Source organism: Armigeres subalbatus, chromosome 3 (genome assembly GCF_024139115.2).
Source record: "Armigeres subalbatus isolate Guangzhou_Male chromosome 3, GZ_Asu_2, whole genome shotgun sequence".
NCBI classification, from domain to species: domain Eukaryota; kingdom Metazoa; phylum Arthropoda; class Insecta; order Diptera; family Culicidae; genus Armigeres; species Armigeres subalbatus.
Genome location: NC_085141.1, coordinates 20,574,525 through 20,601,300, shown reverse-complemented (window position 1 = coordinate 20,601,300; position 26,776 = coordinate 20,574,525). Strand labels below are relative to the sequence as shown.

Here is a 26,776-nt window from a genome sequence, read left to right as displayed (position 1 = left end):
TTGCATGCAAATTAGTATGGGGAAATTTATTTTTTCATTATACTGTTAATGACGCTTCCCCATTAAGCGCAGGTTAGAAGAAAACCTACGTAGCTAAAAGGAATACTCAAGAGCTTTCACTTAGCAAAAATCGCATCTTAATTAATCATTCCAATAATTAGTAATCGAATTTAATCTATACACTGGTCTTCTGGAGCTAATTGCATAACTCATCAACAGGCAACATTGCTGTTCGTGGCGCGAAAGATAGCACATACAAATTTAGTGATGCCCTCAGAAAAGTTTAACGATCATGACTAAAGATTCGTAACCTGTATTAAAATCGATTACTAACTACTGGGGCGATCAATCAACATGCGGTTTTTGTTGGGTTAAAGCTGTTGAGTATTCCTTTTAGCTATGTAGGTTTTCTTTTAACCTGCGTTTAATGGGGAAGCGTCATTGACAGTATAATGAAAAAAATAATTTCCCCATGCTAATTTGCATGCAAAATTGAAACGGCTTGTGCTAAATCAGTTTTAATCCAAATAAGCTCAAATTTTTAGATTACACTCAGAACATGATAAAGAATCAGATAAGCGCTGTGCAGCGAAATCGATTTGTTGAATCACCCTACTAACTAATATAATAACCAAAAATGTATTTACCATATGCTTAAAAACCGACATGTCTACTCGACATTACGTCAAGCAGCGATTACGAAATTAAGTGTCTGCGGATGCCCTCAAGGGGGAGTATTATCTCCACTTTTGTGGAATCTCGTTGCAGATACGCTTTTCAGATTCAATAATGGCGGTTTTCCTACCTATGGATTTGCCGACGACTATCTAATATTGATAGTCGGTTTGTGTATAACTACTTTATACGACCTGATACAAAATCTCTTCTGGCAGTTGGAAGTTCGTGTCGCCAATAATATGTAAGGTAACACTTCCCGGTATAAATCAACTACATTTGAATAATGATTTTTAAAGATTTTCAGTGCTTTTCAATACGGTTTCCTTAGGTGGCCTAACCACCTTCAGTTTCAGTATAACTTGAACCAGGTTCAATATAAATAGGTATAACAAAGTAATTTGCCTATATTATGGATAAGAATCTGTCGTTTTACGCATATATCAGATTTTTATCCGTAATGTAGGCAATAACCTTAAATGTAGATTTTTGTTCCGAATAATTATATCAACGTTTGGTATATTGTTAGATATCAGATATCAGCCTCTGTTATAATTATATTAGCATTAGCTTTAAGCAATTCGCACAAATTCGTAGGTTACCACCAAGCCAAGACTATTGTATGAGAGTAGCATTACTTTCATCCGTTACCACAGATATTGATTTGGGACTAATCACTATCTCTTAGATGGAAGCAATGCACTCTCCAATAGTCGAGATCTGTCCTGGCCACGTCCTTGCGAATGCTGAGGATGGGGAAGGATGGTTAGTTGGACACCTACTTAAGAAAGATGCAGAGAACTCTACGACCTCTCATAGGTGCCACGGGAGGTTTTGGGATGGTGTGGGAGGTTATAACAGTAGGAATCGTTATGGTAGAACGTGAAACACAGAAAGAATTAAGATAGAAATACAAAGTAGGAAAGGGACGAGCCTGGAATTGAAGCCACGACATCCTGCTTATAAGGCAAAAGCGGTAGCCACAAGACCACCGAGCTCAACTATCAGCCTCTGTTATAATTATGTTACGACTAAAGCGGTTTTTGATATAACTAACCAGCCGAATTTATAACAAATTTTATTACATACAATTATTTTCTGAAATAAATAACTCCCCTTGCTATAATTTTGTTATGCATTCTTGATCGGGTTGCGGATACATGCATTTTGTAGAAGTTTATCAGAGACCACTGTCAAACCAGACTGCGGAGAAAGGTACCGTTACCCTATTCAGATCAATAGTTTGCTCTGCTGACACAACTTTGATATTGAGTTGATTCGGAAATAAGGAAATTTGTCATCAAATAAATAATTTTTGTTTATCAAAATATAATTTTGTATTCATTATGCCAAAATGTTACGCTTTCAACAATGGTTGTGAATTTTCTGGAGAAAAGAAAAATATAAATCCATATTTACATTCTCAAAACTTAGGTATCGTACTATATTCCTGCCTTCTTCATCTGTCTTTACACTATATTCTACAGTTTTGATTCCTGTTTGTTTCGAAATGCTATGTATACTCGTTTGTGTTAACGTTTGCGTTATATTTTAACCGTCGAGAATGTTTGTTCGTGCGCTTTTATTGTATAAAATGTCGTTGGTCACAATTGTATTTCCATTATATTTAGCTAATATAATTAACAAACTGGCGATTCGACATTACTCACTAGACTTTTAAAACTCGGGCTTCTCGTCTGTACTTTTGCTGTTGGTTGCAGTAGATCTTGTTCAAATAAATTAATTTAAATAAAAATAATGATTGATGATTAAAACTAGCAATAACAACAGATTTGTGAATAATGTTGATTTACATCGCGATCTAATAAATAGTGGAGGATAAATGTTCTCCTGTTAAATATTATGAAGGTATATTTTAAAAACAAAGAAACAACAAATATATACTTGCTAACTTAAAAAGATGGTGTACATAAAGTTGTTCTCTAAATCTTTATCCAGTCCACGGCATGGACAGAAATGGTTTCAACAAAAATGCACGTTTGTCTTTTGTTCAACATCCCTCTCCTGGTATCCATTCATGCTAAACTTTTCAAAACCTGATGAGCTACACCCTATCACACATACGCAATAGAATTTGTGTTCAATCTTCTATCCATTGTAGCTTTATTGTCATTAAAGGGATAACTATCAACAACAAAAAAACAGGCGTTAACGACCTACAAACGACTTTTGGGCTTTGCTGCTGCATGCTGCCGATCCTTTCCTCCTAACATTTAGGATCTGGCAAAAGTTGATTGTTCTACCTACCTAAACAGAAACAACGGGGCTTGAAATGAGTATTCGAACATTGGGATCCCCATCTTGGCTGGTGCCAGTTTCGGATATTTGGTATCAGCTAACGGTCACCCAGTCGGTTTAGCAACCGACGACCATCAGCGAGTGCTAGTGTTATTGAGCACCGGCCGCCAGCTGGGGTAGTGCCTCCGAGGCCGGAACCAGCACTGTGCTGGTTGTGCCATCCGCAGCCGTCTGCTGCTGGGCCACCAGCTGCGGTAGAGATATTTGCACCGGCAGGGTTTGGTTGTCTGCCGTGGGAACCTGTTGAGAAGTACGAGGTATTGATGAATTGAGATGATTGACATGAAAGATAATATTATGCTGCAAATACCGTGTAGTACCCTGATTTCGTGGATTTAAGATTTAACGAAGCTGAAACGTGCAGAATGATTTCAAAATGCGCAAAGTTATAATGCCTATGATCGCATATCAGTCCCATCTTTACAGGGTTTCCTATTCCTATTGGGACAAATATGCGTTTGTGGGCAGTAAAGCGCGCGCAAAATTAGAGCACATGGTCATGGTACACAGTTAGTTTCTGCAGGTTTCTAGTGATGCAAAAAAATCATGCCATGTGGCTGAACTATAACCGTTGAGGACGGTTTAAGAGAGTTAACTTACATGTATCGTAACGCCATGTGGTAGGCAAATGCCCTGCGTCAAAGGCGAAGGCTGAGGCGGCGGGTTGTGGTGATTCTGCATGGAATTTGTACTGGTGGTTATGGTTAATCCGGGTGGAATACCTGCCGGCAATGACAGCGGTATATGCAGAGGGCCGGATGTCGTTGAGACGCTGTTGTCCGAGTGGTTGTTGTTACCGTTGCTGGTAGGGGAGGTATTGTTGATGATGTGTCGATTCGTTGAATTTATAGAACTGCCACCGTTGGCGGCCATTTCCTCTTTTAATCGCTTAGTCATATGAGATTTTATGTGCTTCCGCAAGTGGTCTTTGCGATAGAATCCTTTACCACAATCACCACAGATCTAAAACGACATTGAAACATCATGGTTATTCAAGCAGAATTATAAGGTAAATATACAAGTGAAATTATGAAGACTGTTAAAGATAATTGTTGAAGATAATTGTTGTTACATAATTTAAGGTTTGAAGCCAAAATTACTAATTTTTCAGCACAAATTGATATGTACCAAGGGTTTTATATAACTATAGCCAATCTACATTAATAATTTGAGGAGATTCACAGTAAGGTACAGTGGAGTAAGTGGGTAAATGGGGTCAGTGAAAAAAAACGCAAATATTTCAATAATGAAGCATAGAATTAATATATTTTACTTCACAATCATACATGGCCATTCAAATCAATGGGTTGAATGAGTAAAACATGAATTGATGATCCATTTCAACAAACGAGAGTAAAAAAATTTTAACCTGCTTAGTTTATCTTTTGCACAAGTTGTTTTGCTTGTCAATAAATACGAATATTTTTTATGTTGGTTCACAAAACACTTTGAAATTAGTGCAATGATAAGTTAATTTCCTCTATAGTTTTGAATTCCAGCAACAAAAATATTGATATGAATAACAAAAATCTAGGAAGAATTTTTTTATGACTTTGTCTCATTTTTAACACGGGTGGGGCAAGTGAAAATTTCTCGTCATTTCTCATTTTTTCAAACATAAATAATTTCTATTGAGCGCGTTTGGTAATTAAAGGAATGCTAAATCAAGAACCGAAAATAAAAAGCGTGTCAGTGTATTGGTATTTATGGAGCTTAAATACAAAAATTACTGCTATTGCAGCTAGTATATCAATACCTATGATTTATTTAGTCGAAATTGAGAAAATGTATCCATTTGTTATAGAGATTCATCTACTGAAATCCTAAGTGGATTGTTCATGAAGCACAACCCTTATGAGTGATGAATATTACAAGGAAATGTTCTTTACATACACAAAGCAACATTACCACATAGCTTCACATAGATAGGTTTCTAAGCCTAATTACCATTTCTGCATTCGTATATCATGCGGCTAACACGATGATACTTTTATGCCCAGGGAAGTCGAGACAATTTCCAATCCTAAAATTTTCTAGACCGGCACCAGGAATCGAACCCAGCCATTCTCAGCATGGCCTTGCTTTGTAACCGCGCATCTTACCGCACGGCTAAGGAGGGCCCAAAATTACCTTACTATGAACTTAAACTGGAAAGTAATGTTAAACACAAATGGAGAACAATGTTAGATTTCAAATAGATCAAAAACTAGAAAATTAAAACTTATTTAATAAAGGCACTCCAGATACCCAGTGCTTTGACTTTCAAAAAGCATCACAACAGATCACAATTATGCTCTATTCAATATAATTATCGTTTGCTTGGAATATATGAACAGGAAATGTGTTTTTTTATTGGAAAATCCTCTTTAAAATTATTTTTTCACTTACCCCATTAGTGGGGCAAGTGAAAAACTCGAACAGATTCTTTGGTTTTACAATTAATTTTTATCTAACTTTTATGATTTGAAGAACATTAACTATGCGATTTTATTTACCCACTTGCCCCACTGTACCTTATGTGTCGACTTGGGGCGGTACTGTCAACCAGTGTTGTCCTACACTCAGGGCAAAAAATTCTGCTCTTTGATTTTACTCCATCTAAACGATTTTATAGTCTCAACTAAGTAAGTTCAACTAATAGAAGGATATTTGAATTTTCTAAATGTCATGGCAAACTGTCAAAAAAATGCACTCCAGAGCCACAGGAGTGCGCGCACTGAAAATACACTGGAGTGTTTTTACTGGAGTGTATTTTTAGCGCGCGCGCTCCTGTGACTCTGGAGTGCAGTTTTTTGACAGTTTGCCATGACATTTTGAAAATTCAAATATCCATCTATTAGTTGAACTTACTTAGCTGAGACTATAAAATCGTTTAGACGGAGTAATCAAAGAGCAGAATATTTTGTCTTGAGTGTAGGACAACACTGCTGTCAACTATTAGGAACAATGTCATCTCCAGGATTAAGAATCGCCTAACCCTTAAATGCATTTAAAATGTCATCAAAATAGTTTCTACCTGAAACCGAGACGATTCAAACAACGGATATGGTTTTAATCGTAAAAATTAGCTTTAGGCAAATTCAGATATTGTCGTACAGCCATAATCCCTAGACGTGCAAGAAATATGTCACCCGTTCTTATTGTAGATCCAGTTGAAAACCGAACTGAGCTCTCGCGACAATCGCGTTTTCTCCCATTTCCGCATGTCGCAACTGCATTGCAGGTGTTGCGCATGATGGCGCACGGCTATGGCATAGATGCGCACTACTCGCGATGCAGTTGCGACATCCGGAAATGGGAGAAAATGCGATTGTCGCGAGAGCTCAGTTCGGATTTCAACTGGATCTACAATAATAAATTCAGCATCTTCTTCTCTTCTTCTTCAATGGCTCTACATTCCAACTGGAACTAGGCCTGCTTTGCAACTTAGTATTCTATTAGCATTTCCTCAGTTATTTATTGAAAGCTTTTCTATGCCCGCCTATGAGTATGTATCTTGTGTGGCAAGTACAAGGATCAGGGTTCGTATCGCTCAGTCAATCTCAGGAGCACAGGATGCTCCCTCACGAACTTTTTCGGGGAGAAATCGCTTTTCGGGAAAGAAAAACAGCCCGGAGAGTGATAACCATTTTTCGCTCACTTCGATTGCCGCCAAACGTTGGTTTGCTCTTTTTCTTTCATATTCGAGTCTTTTCGTGGCATCTTCAATGCAAATGGTAGTAGCTTATGTAAAACAAATAACTTAATGCTTTCATACAGATAGCGTGGTGATGTAGCTAGAGTAAGCGCATCCCTACGGCTATTATTGTTACTATTCTGGGTTCGAATCCCGGCGCGGCCATACAATTTTGTAATTGTTCTGCGATAATTCTCGCGAAAAGTGAGTGAGTGGGTAAAAGTGATGAAACGAAAAAGGATTTTCATCTAATAGGCAAGATTTTCGTTTATCATCCAAGATTAATTGTAGAGAAAAGATTGATGAGTGAAAGATGATCCTGAAAATAAACAACGAAAAAAGATTCTCCCTTGGCCCGAGAAACGCTTGCTTTGGTCTCATTGAAACGAAAAGTTGAAACCCTGACAAGAGGATACACTATGCCCAGGGTGTCGAGAATGTTTCCCACCCGCAAACACCCTAGACCGGACCGAGAATTGAACTCGCCATCTCCGGATTGGCAATCCTACGCCTTTGCTCGCAAGGCTACTGGAGGAGGAGACCCCATACTTTTTTAGCATACTTTTGATATAATTTTTGGTTCTTGCTCGTCTTGCGCCGAGGGGGTGGCCTTATCGCCCCATATAATAAATAAAGGCATCATAAAACACCTTTTTTAAAACCAGTTTATAAGATACTGAAACGTCATTAATCAGTGTTAGTTTATAAGGCTAGGCGGGGCAAGATGGGTCATGGGGTAAGATGGGTCATGGCCGTTTTTGAGCATCTAATGTGGAGACTATGACTTTGTAAGAGGAATAGTTTGGTTTTACTTTATTGTAACTCGATTTGATGATAAAATTTCATTTTGGTAGAGTATGGCAAGGTAAAATATTTTTAAGCATTGTTTCTTATGCAAAACACACTTTCTATAAAACGTGTTGTCTCGTCGAGCAATCTTAAATTTAAACAAATTTTTTTGATAAAGTAAAAGTATCACACGTAATGTAGGCGATGTTGTACTAACTATATCGAAATAAATAAATTGTATCAAAAATTAGACATTCTTACATGAAATTGCAAATGGGGCAAGATTTGTCAGCACATACTGGAGGGCATAATTCGTATTCAAAACATATTTTCCATTGCTGATTATTAATTATTTTATGGTTACTTTTGAGCATAATAATTTTAATTTGTTAATTAAAAATTTATATTTTCTTGTCCTTAAGAAAGCAATACCGTGGACCCCCGGTAATATGACCGCTTTTAATCTGAACACTTTTTAATTTGAACCCCGTTCGTTTGAACATCGTTCAAATTAAAAATGGTTCAAACGTCATTTAACACGTGGAATCGAGATAAGAAAAATGGAACATCGTGAAACGGAATGCAGAATCAAAACAAACCAGCAAAGAGAGCACCCAGAAACCAGTTTTTCTGATGCAAATAGAGTAACCAGAAGTTCAAATTAGAAATGAACCCCGTTAATTTGAATGTGGTACCGTTCAAATTATCGGGGGTCCACGGTACACGGACGGCTTGTTTTCAAAAGAAATTGCAGACATTTTTAAATGTACTCACTCAGTTTTTATTTCTGCAGCTCGGCAAAAATCCGCACAGCCGTGCGCCAGCAAAATAAATAACTGATATTCCGGCAAAAATAGCGTTTGTTAGCTGATTTTCTCAGCAATTTTGACAGAAATCTCGGCAAAAAACATGTTTGCTGGGGCACGGCTGTGCGATTCTCGGTAAAAGTTCAACATTTTGCTGAGATCCCGGTAAAAAAAAAATAAGTGTGTAGTGCCATTTCTCAATCCAAAGCTTTAAAATCCTATTTTATTCAATAAAATCATTGATAATAAACTTACACACAGATACCGTGCAAACTCAAACTTCGGACGCTTAAGCACTTTCTGATATACAATCATCCTGTTTACTTACATTTTAAATCATACCGTTCAAATCACCGTAGCAACCACTAAGTATAATATTCATCTTTGAACTACGTATTTAATATGTGTAAGATATTGCGCAGAATGTATGCAATTTATGAAAATGTCCGGCTTCTGTTTGATTCAAACCTCGGACACCGGCTGGGTTGGATTCATATTTCGGACACAAAGATTCAAACTTCGGACACTTGATTACGCAGTACCGGGAAGAATAATTGAAAACAATTCTCACTGCACAACTCAGACTGTCTTTAAATCATTTCGCCGCATTGAATTACCATGTCTCAATACAACGTATCTATACTAAAACAAGCTAAAGCTATTAGTCCATTCGATTCAGCTTGACGAAACATTTCGATGAAATATTTCAGAAAATTTACCATACGAATTGATGCGTCCGAAGTTTGAGTGTGTCCGAAATTTGATTATCCACGGTAGATAATTTCAAATTGTGAATAAGAACAATAATAATTGCAGAATTTAAAGGTGACCCATCTTGCCCCGGCATTTTTTGATTGACAGAAAAATAGACTTACAGATTATGAGCTATTTTTATAGATCCACGTTGATAAGCTAAATTAAAATGTTTCTATTTTAATGCATTGAATGTTCGCCTTAAGTGACCCATCATGCCCCATCCTACATTACTTATGTCAAAGAAAGGTAATCATAAAAAAGCTTCATAGGGGGAAAGACGGCTTTGGCAGGTTTTGTTCTATTATTGTCAGGGGGGGTTTTGTCAACCAAATTTTATGAAATTTGGCCACAATATTCTTTGATATGCAAAGAATGTTTAGGTCAAATTTGAGCATAGCCAGTCATAAAAAAACCTCTGCCAATAATAGAACAAAACCTGCCAAAGCCGTCATTCCCCCTAGACAAATCAGCAGAATTCGAAGGAGTTTCACAATTTTACAAGGATTGCATTTATCATGTCGGCTTCAGTCTCAGAAGGATATAGGCCTAGAGAAAAATATCACTATGGCGGCAAGAAAGCAGAAAATGCAATTGGTGGTCACGCAGACAAAGCGAGTAATGACTAGTGAGGCATGGAGATATATGCCTCGATATGGTTGGGAGGAGCTCGACTTCTTTCTAGATGTCGGCGCAAGCTTTGCACGGCTTCAGTGACTGGTACGCTCGGGAACAGGGCGGCAACATCGAACGAAACCAGGATCTCACCTCTGCGCAAACTGAAGCCTTCCAACTTTTTCACAAAATCAACTGAATTTTTAACACTTTTCCCATACGCCACTGGGTATTTCTTCATTTCACTCCCCTCCCGGGGGGGGGGGGGTGCTAAACGGCTATGACAAGTCGTTTGTGAATAAAATCCTCCGCAAGCACAAGCGCAAAAATAAACGACAGAACATCACAACACTCATACCAGAAACAAAGGAAACACGCAGAATAAGCTTGCCTTTTTATCCGAAGTTGACAAATCCGATCAAATCCACCCTTTTACGACAAGGGTTACACGTAGTCCATAAAAGTGATAACACTTTACGAAACCTGCTCTGTAACCTGAAAGACAAAGTACCCCCAGATGACCTATCAGGAATATATCAAATTCCTTGTAAGGATTGCCCAGCCGTTTACATCGGTCAAACACGCCGAAAAGTGAAGACCCGCCTGAAAGAACACAAAAACGCCGTAGAACACAAAAAACCGAACGAGTCAAGCGTGGCTGCACACACGGACGAACTCAATCATGAAATTGATTGGAACAGCGCGAAACTCATCAAATCCATCAGGAAACCATCACACCTCAACTCTTGGGAATCAATGTTCATCACCAACACCAAAAAACCATTGATGAATGAAGACGATCCCCCCATTATGTCCTGCCTCTATAGTTTAACCAACACACCTATACATTAGCCTCCCTTAAAAGTAACCAGTCGGACATTGTCCTGAAGATGGGTGACATCGCGCCCGAAACCGGTCGACAGAAAGGTAATTTTTAACTCCTTTGACGATTGTAAGAACAATAAGTGTTATGTCTTGTCTCGCGTCGCGTCTTTAAGTGTTGTGTAGTTCTTACGTTAGCACAAACAAAAATCCGTTTAAAGTAAAAAGAAAGTTGACGGAATAACATCAGCAGAACATGGAGTCATGGCAATGGCTTGCTTGGCCATGTTAGAGAACGGAAGTTTCGTCCCGCTGATGCTTTTTTTGCTAGAGAGTTGCTTCATTGCAACAAAAGTGGACGGATAAGTTTTTAACTTTGACAAATTTGCGACAAAATCATTTCCTAGAACACACTCGTTCAACAGAATCGAGACCGATATTGTTGCTGCTTGATGGTCACAGCTCACATACCGAAAACATTGGAAACCGTTGTAACGCATTGGACATAACCTTTATGGGGGCCCACTAAAGACGCATCTCTCCAGGGCAATCGACGAATACCTTAAACTTAAACCTTAACCCTTTATAAGGCAGACGAATCTAAACAATAAATTAACAAAAACAACAATAGGTCACAATGTTGACATGGTATTAAACTCAAATGTATGTTTGTTATACTTTAAACAGTTCAGAAACATTGAAAAATTAATGGCAATATAGTTGCCACTGCCCGGCAAGTGGGAAAACAGGCAACAACAAAAATAAATAAAAGATTTTTAAAAATTAGGTTTTACGTAAAACCAGTCAAATTAAGGCACGTTACATTTTTTGGTGAAGAGTCCTAGTCGAAAAACGTATTATAAGTGAAAAAAAAAATTGCGCTTTTGTTCCCAAGGGGGGACCCTTGGGAAAAAAACACAATTTCGTCAAAAATCCAAAAACCAAATATACAGAAAGGCAAAGCTTTTTTCACGTTAATCACGTAATAATCAAACACACGAGATTCAAAATAATTAATACCAACGCGAAAAATATATCTTTGTCGTTTTTTTTTTAACAAATTATTACTGAAAATTTTTCTTCCACTCGAAACTTCAGATCTATTCGCAAAAGAAACTTTTCTCAAATTGACATTTCAATATTTTTAGGCTGAAACTTATCTGGGGTGCTACTAGGTAGCAAATATAACCACTACATGGGAAATAATTAGTAGAGCTCTTGTTAATAAATCGAAAAAAATATAATTTGTTGGTGGCAATATAGTTGCCACTGCCTTATAAAGGGTAGGCAAGGTCGTTATTGTAAGCGATTTTTTTTTTGAAAGGCTTACATTAAAACATGCGAGTAGCCATCAGGAAAGTAAGTACAGTGCGTGTGTTATTCGTCGCAAATGGAAGAAAAATATCTTTTTGATTTTCGGTGGATCATACGCTTGTATTGCGCTTTGCTCCGGTCGAGACAAGTGCGATCTTCCATAGTTTGCAGTAACTATCAGGAAAGTAAGTACACAATGCTGCGCGTCGGTTCGGTTGTCCCAAACGCGATCCTTCACAGTTTGCATATGCCACCGGGCATGCATGGTGAGTAGTGTCCATCCTCGGTTCATAGACACGCCGAACGATCTGGTATCGTTGTACTTTGTGCGGTCGAGAAGTAAATTAATTATTGATATAAGTTTGATCGTATTACTGCTCGGTGTGCAGGTAGTAAGTTTGTTCTGTTTTGTGCGACCAAATCATGGTTAGTTAAAATAATCGTGTGAAAAGAATGGCACGGTCGCATTGTTTATCTGAGTGAATCCTGATCCAACTTTGCCTACCGACTAACTGATAATCCTTCCTGTGGTTTTTGTGGAGACGCAGAGGTAAACACGGTCTTCAAATAGCAAAAAACACCTACTAATATTCTTTCCCTCTTCCTAACTGACTAGGGAAGATCAATTAATTACGTAACGCAAAAATTGACCATTTTCAACCCCCCCTATGTGACAGTTTTTGTATGAATCATTGGAAATTTTTGTATGGATAGTCACACTTCACGCGTAACGTAATTTATGGATGCTTCCTTACAAGGACGTGGCCAGCGACGTGGCTCAGTCAATCGTTCAGTTGATTCTTTGTGAAATTTCACTGATTCTGGTCAATTACGGAGTAGCAACCATAGATATGTGTTAGTCAGTCAACGCTAAGCTAAGCTAGCTAGGCTTACATTGAAACATGCAACCTTGCAATCGCAATCAACGGATTCGCTAAGACGGGATTGGTTCCCCGGAACAAACGCGTGTGAAGTGACGATCTTTTTGTACCTGCTGATGTTACCGACAACGGCAATTCAGGCAGCAACCCGATCGACGTCAATCGTTAATCGAGATGCAACTAGAGAAGGCGTTGAAGCTTGCGGATCCCCTGACAAAAAAAAATCAACGAGAACTACCCGGGTAGAGGTTAATAACAAACAAATAACATAATAATAACAAATTTTGCTATGATATCAGATTTAGTTATTCCTATGTTATTTATAAATAACATAAAATAGCATCCCAACAACAAATTTTGTTATAATAGTAAAATTAGTTATTTATATGCTATTGTAAAAAGGAGCAGAACAACAAATAAAGAACAAATTTTGCAATCATAGCCAAGTTGGTTATTCATTTATCATTTGCATTTTCAACATATCAATAATAACTGATTTTGATATTTTCTTTTCTTTAAATATTTTGCTATTGGTTTGTTATTATAATAGCAAAATGAGTTATTTGTGAGTTATTTGCTAGAGCAATGTCTGTTATTATTTTTGCTATTTTAGCAACTATTTCAAACAAACTAAAATCATATTTTGCTATTCAGTTATTCATATATTAATAGCAAAATTTGATATTATTTTGCTGTTTTCTTCTACCCGGGTAGACTGCATTGAGCAGCTATCCCGGGTAGAGGTGAATAACAAACAAATAACATAATAATAACAAATTTTACTATGATATCAGATTTAGTTATTCTTATGTTATTCATAAATAACATAAAATAACATTCCAAAAACAAGTTTTGTTATAATAGTAAAATAAGTTATTTATATGTTATTGTAAGAAGGAGCAGAACAACAAATGAAGAACACATTTTGCAATCATAGCAAAGTTTGTTATTCATTTATCATTTGCATTATCAACATATCAATAATAACTAATTTTGATATTTTTTCTTCTTCAAATATTTTGATATTGGTTTGTTATTATAATAGCAAAATGAGTTATTTATGAGTTATTTTCTAGAGCAATGTCTGTCATTATTTTTGCTATTTTAGCAACTATATCAAACAAACTAATATCAAATTTTGCTATTCAGTTATTCATATATTAATAGTAAAATTTGATATTATTTTGCTGTTTTCTTCTACCCGGGATCCCGGGTAGAGGTGAATAACAAATAAATAACATAATAATAACAAATTTTGCTGTGATATCAGATTTTGTTATTCCTATGTTATTCATGAATAACATAAAATAGCATCATAACAGCAAATTTTGTTATAATAGTAAAATTTGTTGTTATTATGTTATTGTATGGAAGAACAGAACAACAAATGAAGAACACATCTTCTTTTATCATTTTCATTTTCAACTTCCCGGGTAGAAGAAAACAGCAAAATAATATCAATTTTTACTATTAATATATGAATGACTGAATAGCAAAATCTGCTATTAGTTTGTTTGATATAGTTGCTAAAATAGCAAAAATAATAACAGACATTGCTCTAGCAAATAACTCATAAATAACTCATTTTGCTATTATGATAACAAACCAATAACTAAATATTTGAAGAAAAGAAAATATCAAAATCAGTTATTATTGGTATGTTGAAAATGCAAATGATAAATGAATAACAAACTTTGCTAGGATTGCAAAATGTGTTCTTCATTTGTTGTTCTGCTCCTTCTTACAATAACATATAAATAACTAATTTTACTATTATAACAAAACTTGTTGTTGGGATGTTATTTTATGTTATTTATGAATAACATAAGAATGACTAAATCTGATATTATAGCAACTTTTGTTATTATTATGTTATTTGTTTGTTATTCACCTCTACCCGGGTTATCAATAATAACTGATTTTGATATTTCCCTTTCTGTAAATATTTTGCTATTGGTTTGCTCTTATAATAGTAAAATGAGTTATTTTTTAGCTATTCGCTCGAACAATTTTTGTTATTATTTTAGTTATTTTAGCAACTATATCAAACAAACTAACATCAGATTTTGCTATTCTGTTATTCATATATTAATGGTAAAACTAGTTATTCTTTTGCTATTTTCTTCTACCCGGGATGGGCCTGAGTATTCAGTTGCTGAGGTTGACTATAAAGGAAACTGTGCGTCGGGAACTTCACGAGCTTCACACGAAGGGTTTGGACTTTATCCAGAGGCCATACTTCCGCTTCCCAAGACACGAATCCGGAAGGTGACGCGAAAGAGGAAAGAGAAGGCACAAAGAAGTAATAAAGAATAAATAAAGAAAAAAGAAAAAAAAGAAAAAAAAAGAGAGAAATAAGAAGGAATAATGAAAAAGGAGGAAGAAGTGAGAAGAAAAAGGGAAGAGCAGGAAAGAAGAAAAAGACGTAGAAGTAAGAATGAAGAAGAAAGAAACAATAAAAAAGAAAGTTGAAAGAATAAGGAATAAAGGAGACAGAGGAAAAAAGAATGTAGAAGAAAGAAGGAAAAGGAAGAAAGAGAAGAAAAAGGAAGAATAAAGAAAAAAAGAGAAAAGAAAGATGACAGAAGGAAGCAAGTAGGAAGGAGGAAAAAGGATAAAACAAGATGAAAGAAGGATGAAGAAGGAGAAACTAACTTCTCACTTCTTACTTCCCATTAGCCCTCCATTAATTTTTTCCCAACTTTTAAAACTGAATTTATGCTAAAGGGGTTTTATGAGTTTTTTCCATTGGGCATCACGGAAAATGTGTCAGCAATGTATCTTTCACAAACTTTTAGCAGTCATAAACAATAGATGTTATGCAAAAAACCCAACCACGTTGGTGATGATTGCAATATAAACAAAATGATTATAAACACAATGATTACAATAAAAACAGTTAAACTAACCTCCGTTTTTACTCCACTATGGATGACAAAATGCAAGTTCAAATGCTCCTTCCGCTTGAAACCCTTCATGCACACGCTACAGATGTACGGCCGCTCCGGGTTATGGCCCAGCTTGTGCCGTTCCAGATGTTCCTTCCGCTTCAAACCCGCCCCGCAGATATCGCAGATAAACCTTCGCTCGATCTTGTGCACCACCAGGTGCTGTTCAAGGCACTCTTTCTCCGGATAGGCCATGTGGCACTCGGGACAGCAGAACAGGATCGTCCCGTCGATGGCCGTCGTGATATGCACTTGTCCCGGTTTTTGCCGTTTAGGCTTCGGAGGTTTCGATTTGTACTTTCGCTTTTTACGCGGCTTGCCAGAACCAGTCGGCGTGCCGTCTTCGCTAGGCGTGCCGGTCGTCGAAGTGGCGGCCGCCGCTGTTGTCGTTGGTGTCGAAGCGGACTCATTCTGCGTGCTACAGTTGGTATCGCCTGATATACTGCTAGCGTCCCGGAAGCTACTGTCCACTTGACTACTGTCCGCCCCATACTGAGTATTATCGTTGGAGTTTTCGTCTATGATTTCTCGCTTAATATAAGTGGTCCCAGGGATATCGGGTATGGATCCACCTATAAGGTGGTCTCCGTGGGCTAAAGGTACATTAAGTTCATTATTATTGTTGTTGTTAAATTTAAGGAACGGTTGTAGGTTGAGTCCCTGACTTCGCTGCTGCAGGAATTCGGCAATGTCGGCACCGAATGCTGGAGCAGCCGTTATATTGGGGATATTGTTCCAGACAGCTTCTTGTTTTATTGGCCTAATCGGTGGTGATAGACTTTGTTCCACCTTTATCGTAGGTTGTGTTGGTGATTCATGATTTTGAAGTTGTTGTTGGTGATGCTGCTGGAAAAGCGAGGCATTTTGAGCTTGTGCTAACAATTGGAGGTCTTGGGGTTGTAGAGCAGCAACTATCGTCATGCCCTCGGCCAGTCCATGATTGTGCACGATTTCTTCGTCCTGAGGACCATAGGCAACTGTTAGGACGGTGGTCCCCTGTTGGAATCCTTGAATAGGTATCTGCATTTGGCCCATTTGGAACTTATGTGCTTGCTGAGCGGGTTGTGGCAGGGGATTGGGATTGAGCACCTGTATCTGTACCGTTTGTTGGGCGTCACCAGGTTTTGCGCCGGGCATCGTGATCGGCAGGGTGATGTAGGCAGGTGTGGCTTGTTGCATGTTGGCGGCTGCAGCAGCCGCTGCCGCTGCTTGTTGTTGCTGCTGAAAGGCTGTAGCTGCCGCCATCGCATTGCCATCCATCGGTCGTAGAAATTGCATGCCCGCATCACCACCAGATACCAACCCAAGGACCTGAAAACGAGAAAACGAAACACGAATTAATTGCCAGAATTAAAATAATTTGGAAATCATTACTTTGGCTAATTTTATAGATAAGAAATATATGCATTTCCGATTGCCCGTACATATTGTATATGAACATGAGGCTTGGATGGGCAGGGCATTGGGCAAACATATTACTCGAAAGATGTTTAGTTTGAGAAAAAGTGCTGATCTGCTTCAGTTCCTGGGGGAAACGATGGCGGAGCCCAAGGGAGTTTAGTCGGTATTACCGGTACAGTCAAGTCCGACACTCCAGTGCACTTCCGTGTGGTAGTTTGGCAACTACAATGCACGTGTGCTGGGTTAGTGTGTAAATGCATTCTCCCTTGTAAAAAAAACAGACAATCAAATGGTTATTACGTCCAAACAACAATAAAGGTATAGGCTGTTGTTAATTTCGATTATAAATATTGGAACTCGCCCTATAGATTTTAAATATTTGGTATTCTAACAGTTATCAAAATTGGTTATTAGACTCCTCAAGATAATCAAGTTTATAAAGCATTTGACATTTGTGGCTTTTTTTGGAGCGATCAGCGATTTATTGAGGTTTTGGAAATATTCTTACGGAATTGAACAAAGCTGTGAGAAAACTGTTGAAAAGCTTTAATATATCCATGAAGTTTTGAAATTGGTACTTGAGTATTGTATTAATGATATTTGCATACCAGCCAAAATTTCTTACAATCAATAATAATCATTTGAAACATGTTTTTATTCGTAAGCAATTGAGCTTACGCATCAGCTTAATCCAACGGTTCCCTTCATTTGGTAGTCATCGGGTACCTCGGTCATGTGCTTGGAGTTTAAATAAGTTCAAGTAAAAGTGAAAGTTCCATCGTCTTCACTCTTCTCTGTTTCGTGGTTCCTTTTGGTACATCACCACAAACCTCGTATGTAGTACCGCTACTTCTCTTTTTCTATTTTCTGTTATCTAGCATGGCCTGTCTGTCTACCAGAAGCGCACCGCACCAGAAACTAAATCAGCAAATAACAACCACAAAACCAATAAAACTACAACAAGTAGGTATGCAAGAATTCGCTGAACAGTGTTCGTCGCTCTTATTGGGATGGTCAGAAACACTCAATCAGGCGAATGGTTGTGTGCAATGAATGTGCTGCTATGCGATAAACTATTTACCACCCAACGAACATAACCATGAACATCTTCAGGCGGTCCCATCGCGACCATGTTTCGCTAAAGTAGAAATGCGCGAATACAGCTGAAACACTCGTGAGTGAAGAGCGAGAGAAAACTGCAAACTTCATCCGACGAGGAACTCTCTAGCCGCTTTGCAACCGTCCGTGGGTGCACACTTCAGATCACATGGCTGGATGAATTTCCTCACAGCGATCGAAAGTGTGACGCGGCGACGGTTCCATTCCTACGTATGCGTTTGAATCGCGGCTTTTGGAATTTCTCCGATCACATATCGCAAAGTGGTAACATTCGATGACACCGTGATGAGGTAAGAGGTGTAGATACATAGCAGTGAGTAAACATACGAGCATAGATACATAGTGGCGCCCAAATGAATATATGTAGTTAGGCTGATGTTATTGTAGTTTTACGGATGATTCGTCCCAGTGGTTATGAGGTGAGTTATTTGTATGTAACCGAATGTATTGATCGATTTACATACTTTACATCTTAAACCAGGATAAGTTTATCTTCGATGTTATATTCATAATTCGAAAGCCGGATTCACCTTTTCTCGAAATCAGCACAGTGGGGAAAAAATGTTAAAAACGCGAACAAATTCAATATTTCGGTTTGGTATGATGACGCAAAACGTTCAATTTTTGGGGAATCGTGCAATAGATGTTTAAGTTCACAAGTACGTAGCTCGTTTTACCTCAATGTCCCTTGTTTGTTATTTAATTCATCAAGAATTTTTGATCGGAGTTACAAATAATCGACAAAACATAACATATTTGAGCTAAAATATGGCCAAAAATCGTGTTATGTCAACGCAATTCCAGGGCTGTTACAAACTAGTCGAATTCTAATCCGCGAAATCCGCGACTAGCAAATTGAAAACCGCGACTGTAAAAACAAATCCGCGACAAACAAAAATATGGTTTCTTACTTATAATTACACGTTTTATAATTTAATTTTTTATAAATATTTTGCTTTTAATCTATTGGCATATTCGTCAATAGAAAACAAAAAGAAAGAACATTCACTAATTTATGTAATATCTAAAACTGCATAGTTAACGCTTTAACCATATCATGAGCCACAGAAAATATATGTGCAGCGTTGAACTATGTTCGGAAGTAATTCAATTTTTAATGTTGCCGGGAAACCCCCCATTTGAATCGATGTTGTATCATTGCATTTCTTTATAAGTAAATTGTGCAGATGGCAGTCTGTTGTCATAGGTAAATACCAGTTAGATCAAGGGCTATATTTGAATTATACTTTTTAGTACGCTTTATAGTATTCTTCTAATCTCTACTATCGTTTTTCAAGGCCTTGAACGCATCAATAATCCGTCAAGCTATTTATTGATCAGTCATTGCATATAATATAAGACCAAATTTTTTTAAAGCAAGCGATTCTCAACAGAACTCTGCAGAGGCCCGAGCAAAGCCTGACGAATCTGATTTAAAAGCACTCAAGCGAAATGAAACCAGAGGTGGACAGGAACGGTTCTAAGGCCTGCGAATTTTTAAGAACATGGATAATATTCACGATTTGAAAAATGATGACATTATCATCACTACGTATGGGATAATGGGCATTGCTAAGCTTAGACAACACGGCAGACGCGACACGTTGTTCATTTCACGGAAGAGTGTCAAGCGAAGATAACATGCACTAGACATCCCAGAAGAGGCCGTAGGCTTCATGGTAGGCCGCGTACACGATGACGTTTTGCCATCTATAGTGAGCATTACAACGTCGTATGTCCTATCCATCGTAGGATTCGTTTGGAATCTCAAGGCTCAAGTTCAGTCAGTCAACTTGCTGCAACTGAGTAATCACGAACAAACTCTCAATGGATATAAGAACAGCGAGGAATTTTGAAGCGAAGGTAATGGAACAAAAACTAGCCTTAAAAAAAGCTATTGGAATGCATAATAGAACAAAGGATGAATGAATACTGAATGGTTTGAATGAGATTCCTGCAATAGTAATTGAGCATGGTACAAAACTAGACGCAACTGATCCTCGGGCAATTAAAAAAAACTTCTCGTTCAACCGACGATATTCGGATTTTTGAATATCGCCACAAACCATTGAAAGGCAATCTGATCCTTTCTCACAAAAAGAAAGGTCGAATAATCCACAAGGCAGTGGCGTTTCCCTAACCTCAATCTACCTGTGCACTGGCTTTAAATTTAAGGAACTTTTGCGCGGAAGTGCATAGAACAACTAGATTTTGATAAGTTTAAACGACTCTGATAATTTTATTTTCAACTAGCAGACCCGACAACTTCGTTTCGCCTAAAATTGATTAGTTCTCGAGTTATGCAGAAATTTCGGTTTCATTTGTATCGAACCATCTTAAGAACCTTCCCGATCGCTTCAGTAGTTTCGGAGTCTATAAGGTTCAGACAGACAGAAATTCATTTTTATGTATATAGATTTGGGCCGTCAAAATATCAAAATTTTCATTTTTTGTGTCAGTGCATAGGTAAAAAGTGAGGTTACGCGACGCCACTGCCACAAGGATTTTCTGTTTGGCAGCTAATATTGAAGAGAATGGTCAAAATGTGGCATTTCCAGCCTAGACATCAATCCTTCAGCTTCAGCAGCAAGTTAACATACCACCGGAGAACAGAATAGAAAAGATTACTGCGAGACACTCGAGGATGCAGATGAACCATGTTAAAAACTTCTCGTAGTTGGGATTTACCAAGCAACTCGACTGAAATGTATTTCAATATAAGACTTAATAGTAGATTTACAAATGTATATAACCTTACAAATTGGTCTTCTGTTGGCCCGAAAGCAGCGCACTAAATGGTTTGGACACTTGTGTCGATTTTATACAATGTCTAGAATTAAGGTATTATTTTAAGAAAATCTTCATACAATAAGCAAACTTACAGTTTTATACGATTATCGATTTCATTCGCGGTTTTTGATCCATTTATTCTAACTAAATGTACCTAATACGACGAGCTTTACCCCACTAAAAATACAAAACAGATATACAAAACGTGTGCACAGTAACTGACGTTTCATTATTATTTGGAATGCCACATTTTGTCATCTCTGTTTGTGCTTATTGTGTAAAGGGTCTATCCTTGACGCAACAAACCATATTTACACCACCCTTAGAAAAAAGCTATACAAAGCGTGAGGAACCCTACAATTCCAGTCCTCAGGGAGAAGCCGGAGCCGTACGCCGGACTAAGCCGGACCCTATCATCGCAATTTTTGTCTATTTTATTAAGAGCTGAGCAGAATGGATACGTTTGCGTGCGTTTTGTCAGTTTTGCTATGGGAAACTATCAAAACGCACGCAAACGTATCCATTCTGCTCCGCTCTTTAGTGTTTTTTTTTCTACCAAATTTTATCCTTACAATCATTTTAATGTGGTAAATTTTAATTCAAATAACTGGCGAAGCGCTTGGTTGACTCGCAAGACGGTCCTTCTGGTCTTAATCAAAATTGCTAAATCCTTCTAATTCCTTTCCGCATTGGCGTTGAACCTAAAATTATAAATTTCAAAACACCTGAATAAAGACAGCTTCGATCAGCTATCAGTTCCGTCCCGGCAGTTGCAGGTGTGAATATTACTGTGTTTGATCCGACTTTATCGTCGACCCTCTATGCAGCGCAAGCTATCATAATTGTAATTCCGCAATTAGCAGCACAAAAGCTCTAAGCAATAAAATAAAAAGCTCTCGGCATTTCGGTAATCCAGAAATGCAATATGATCGATCTGACAATTCGACAGACTTTCTATGTGTCCACTTAAACCAACATCCATACGACTATTGAAAGATTTTGAAAGATATTGAAAGATCTCGACGGGTTGCCTATTTTGCAAACGCCCACATAAATGACATGTTGAATTAATCCTAAAATTAAATTGAGGGAAATCAAGATTTTCGCGAGAGTGTAATTATAAATCCGCGATTTTCGCGACAATATTTGACGGAACCGCGATTTTCGCGACTGGAAGGGTAAATCCGCGACAAATCCGCGAAATTCGCGAAAAACGCGAAAATCGCGAAATCCGCGACTGTTGTAACAGCCCTGCAATTCGCCTGTACCGTACCGAACCGAGATATTGAATTTATTCGCGTATGAACTTTTTCTCTCTCATTGTGCAGGGTTGGTAAAATTATTGTACTCAAAACTTAATCAACCAACACTCCGCGCGAGCAAACTCGCACATGAGTTTTTTGTGTATGTTAAATTGCATCTTGTCACTCATTAAAAATAATGAAAAATCTATTTGGATGCAATTTATTATTTACACATGCGTCATCTGACTATTTATAATAATAATGGAGAACACATAAAACCATATACAATGATTAAAAAAACCTAAGTAATTTTTGGGTAGATAACTTGAAATCCCAGAGGATCCGCTTAGAATTTCAACAAGATTCCCTATTTAGAGATGAATCAGCATAGGGCTGTAAAACTCTCTAATAAAAATATAAAAAAGGATTCCCTTCGACATCCATAAATAATCCTTACGGGTCGTCCGACAAAAGACCGCCAGCTAAGGGTTGTGCACTTAGCTGGTAGTGCAGCCTGGGCACTGTTGTCCTTCTGAAATCAGCTAGAGTGAGAAGGTACGCCTCGAGCGTTTGTTCACCAGGAGGTGCGGCTCAAACAGCGTCTGCCTGGAACCCAGCGGCTGATTAACGAAATGCTGTATCGCGTCAGCTATGCCTAAGGTGGCAGCCCCACCAGAGCGATGTAGAAAACGCTACCCCGGTAAAGTAGCTTACTGAAGCCTCTCAAATACCACTAAAATGGAGATAGAAGTAAAAAAGAGAACAATATTAACAATAACCCGGCAACGAAAGCAGGACTATGATTGGAAACTCGGTACCTGGAATGTCAGGACCCTAAATGAACCTGGACGAGTGAGCCTTCTGGCTCGTGAACTGCAGAAGGTTGGAGTGAACGTGGCTGCTATTCTGCTGCTATAGAACAATATTAACAATAACCCGGCAACGAAAGCAGGACTATGATTGGAAACTCGGTACCTGGAATGTCAGGACCCAAAATGAACCTGGACCTGGAGACACCTTTACTTCGCTACCAATGACAATGGCCTACAGCTAGTAAATTTCGCTGCTCCAGAGGTTTGACCATCAGTAGAACCAATTTTGCATGAAAGAATATCCGAAAGCACACCTGGAGACGCCCAAATGGTGTAACTTGGACATTCAGAGGTCCGAACATTGACTTTGATCCCTACCTCGTTGTCAGTAAAATTTGATCACGGTTGTCAACTGTATCGAACGAAAGATCACAGCAAACGATGCGTTACAATATCCAGCGATTGTCGGCGAAAGGAGTATCGACGAACGGATAAGTGCAATAGGACAGAGCCAAAGGTGCTGGTTGAAAGAGATGGCGCCACAACATTTGTAGTAAAATGAATTTTCTTGTATGGACAAATCACATCACAGCGATATGTGACCTAGGTAGAAAAGCTACAATTTTTTTTTCTGATTTTTATACCCTTTATTGCAGTTTGCAACTTTAAATAATAAATGAGATCTGATTACAGCTCCATATTAAACTCAAGCGGTTTACTACACATTTCTTTATGACTGCTCTCCACCTAGACTCTAAAGCAGTGGTCCCCAGCATGCTTAATATCAAGGGCCGCACAGAAATTTCGAGCTGTTGAAGCGGGCCGCAGTATATTTTCAACATTTATTTTCAGTTTAAATAGCATATTACAAAATATTGTACATTTGTACTAACTATTTTGTTCTTATGAATCTTTTTCAAATAAAATATGTACTTGTAAGGACATTTCATTCTACAGGTTTAAACGCCGAGGCTAACTTTTAGTCTTTAGTACCCTTTTTGCAGTAGCGCACTTCACAAGAAACTTCACCAAAGCATCTTTTTGGCTCAGTTGGCAGAACATATTTGAACCGTTTGTTTGAGAAACTGCATATGTAACATTTTTGGCCAAAATGAGATTTTTATATATTCTGAATTCTCGTCCAAAAATACGTATTCTGGCAAAAAATACGAAAAAAAAATTTTGTTCAGGAATGTATGAATTTTTTTTTCGTTTGTTTGAGAAACTACATACCTATGTCCACGTACTTTGAAGAGCAATTATGGAGTACTGCTTACATTTTTTGCACTGAAAGTGCCCCAGGGTGTTGAGTTTTGCCAAAAACTATTGATCTGTATCGAAGAAATCGAAAGATTCGGTGCCAATTTGTTCAAAAACAGTTTTTTGTTGTTTTCTCGAAATAGTGTAAAATGGACTTATGCAGTTTCTCAAACAAATGATTCATTTTCAGTGGTTTTCCCATATGACCATATTACGATCGATTCTGTAGTTTCGATCTTATGTTTTCTATGGTTGACGTTTATTGCGCATTATAACTTGTCGTAACAAATAACGGAGGGTTCTGGAAAAAATCCCATGTGGGATTTTTGGCAGCATCCTCTCGAGATTCTAAGAAGCATTCACTCAACATTCTGAGCAAAATTCGTTCGAGATTCTGAACAGAATTCGTTTGTTATTCTAAACAGAATTCGTTCGAGACTCTGTACAGAATCGGTTCTGAATTTCAAACAGAAGAGTGTCCGTTCGTGATTCTGAACAGATTCAGAACGAATTTCGAAGCAGTATCCTTTCGGGATTCGTTTGAAACTTTGAATAGAGTCCGATTATGATTCTGTATGAGATTCTGAACATAATCCCTTTGGAATTCTGAACAGAAGCTGTTTCTGATTCAGAAAAGAATTCTAATGGTATTTTGAACAGAATCCACATTCAACGTAGGAATTTGTAAGAAGGTAAAAATCCAGCAAAATTTCAGTTCGATTTTGCTAAAACCTAACCTATTTTGAAAAATAAAAGCATTTTTATTACGGAGCAGTTTTTACCTGTAGTTCAACATTTAGTTCCTTTAAATCTGCGATAAAATACCTATTTGCTACTATCATAACCCGGTGTGATAACATCGAAATACATTTGCATAACCTAAATCAAACTTCAACATCATAATGATACAAATTTGACAGGCTCCCATATACAACTACAAATTGGGAATGATAAAAACCTTTTCCTGCCATATAATGCTTATCAATGGGCCACATGTAGTGTATTCTCGAAAATCCTTCGCGGGCCACAAAAAAAGGCTGAAAGGGCCTCATTCGTCCCGCGGGCCACACTTTGGGGATCACTGCTCTAGAGTGTACAAAAGTAACATTCAAAACTTACGCCATTCAACAACAGTTGTCATTGCTGTATATGCAAAATTACATTGATATAAATACGCAGCATTGCCACCTCTCGTTTGGTAGTGTCAATATCGCAATTTATACCAGCAGGTGTACAAGTGTTGTTGAAATGATTTGAAAGGGCCTCAAGCGGAATTTTAGCTAGAATGCCACTGGTCTCGTCCTATTAACGTTAGTGACAACATCAACGATCTTTGGGAGTCGATCCATGGAGCGGTGAGCACAACAGCACGAGAAGTAGTAGGCACTGCACCCGAGTAGCACACTTGTCACATATCAGTCACTGTGACTAATATGCGACCAAATCCAGTCGCATTGGAGTTGCTGCAACAAAATCGTTCTGAACTGTGCTACTAGGGCACAGAGGCGACCCAGGATGGGTTGATTATATGTGGAGTGTCAAAGAGTGACAGACAAGAAGAACGTTGCCAGAAGCCGGATGTTGGTGTTGGGTACGCGATCGAATAGAGATCGGTACAAGGAAGCAAGTGCAGACGAAAAACGAACCCACCGCAGGAAGAAGAAAAAATATGAAGAAGGAGCAGGAAACAATGGAGCAGAATGATATGCGGAGGTTTTATGAGTCTGTCAATGGCGTGCGGAGAAAGACAGCGCCATCTCCCGTCATGTGCAACGACCAAGAAGGAAATTTGGTGACAGATAAAACTGAAGTGGCTGCCAGGTGGAAGCAACACTTCGAGACTTTGTTGAATAGTGAAAGTGACGGTGCATCGGTGAACAGAATAAATATTAGCGACGATGGACATGCTGTGGAGTCACCTACACTAGATGAGGATAAAAAAGCTATTGAATAGCTGAAAAACAATAAGGCTGCGGGGAAGGAACTTTTCAAACATGGCAGTGAGCAGATTTATGAAGTTCTGCACCATATTATGTCAAAAATTGCCGAAGACGAGGAATTTCCTGGTAGCTGGCTAGACGGCCTCATTTGCCTTCTCTTTAAGAAAGGGCACAGACTGGAGTGCGCAAATTACCGAGGAATAACCCTCCTTAATTTGGCGTACAAAATTATGTCCTGTATTATGTTCAACAGATTGAGACCGCTTGAAGAGTCCTTCGTCGGCGAATACCAGGCAGGTTTTCGTGAGGGCCGATCAACGACGGATCAAATGTTTACCCTGATTAAAATTGGTCAAAATTATTCCTCCAGCATCTTATACGCCATCATATACGATCTTGTGTTGACTGGGAGTATCATTCAAATGTTTTATCTAGGTTAAAATAACAACAGCAAAATTGAAATTTGCTTTGAATGTATTTCCAAAAGTTATTCCCTGATTTCACTGAAATTTCCCTGAGGATTCCAGTTTTTCCAGGCAGTAGACACCCTGCTATACAACTAATGAAAATTGTGAATTTATTATGCAGGAGGTCCTGGGTTCAATATCAGGC

General features: G+C 38.1%; 1 protein-coding gene across 5 annotated transcripts in view; it reads right to left on the bottom strand.

The window, feature by feature from the left end:
• Window positions 1–1,987: 1,987 nt before the first annotated feature.
• LOC134224958 (zinc finger and BTB domain-containing protein 24-like) overlaps window positions 1,988–26,776 on the bottom strand; it is a 79,553-nt gene continuing 54,764 nt past the window's right edge. For all 5 annotated transcript variants that reach the window (XM_062704646.1, XM_062704647.1, XM_062704643.1 and 2 more), the window contains 3 exons: window positions 15,560–16,909; window positions 3,595–3,957; window positions 1,988–3,234 (listed from right to left, as the gene is read on the bottom strand). In XM_062704646.1, the coding sequence (XP_062560630.1) occupies window positions 3,085–3,234; window positions 3,595–3,957; window positions 15,560–16,909 (1,863 nt within the window). In that variant the 3' untranslated portion in view covers window positions 1,988–3,084. The remainder of the gene's footprint in view (window positions 3,235–3,594; window positions 3,958–15,559; window positions 16,910–26,776) is intronic.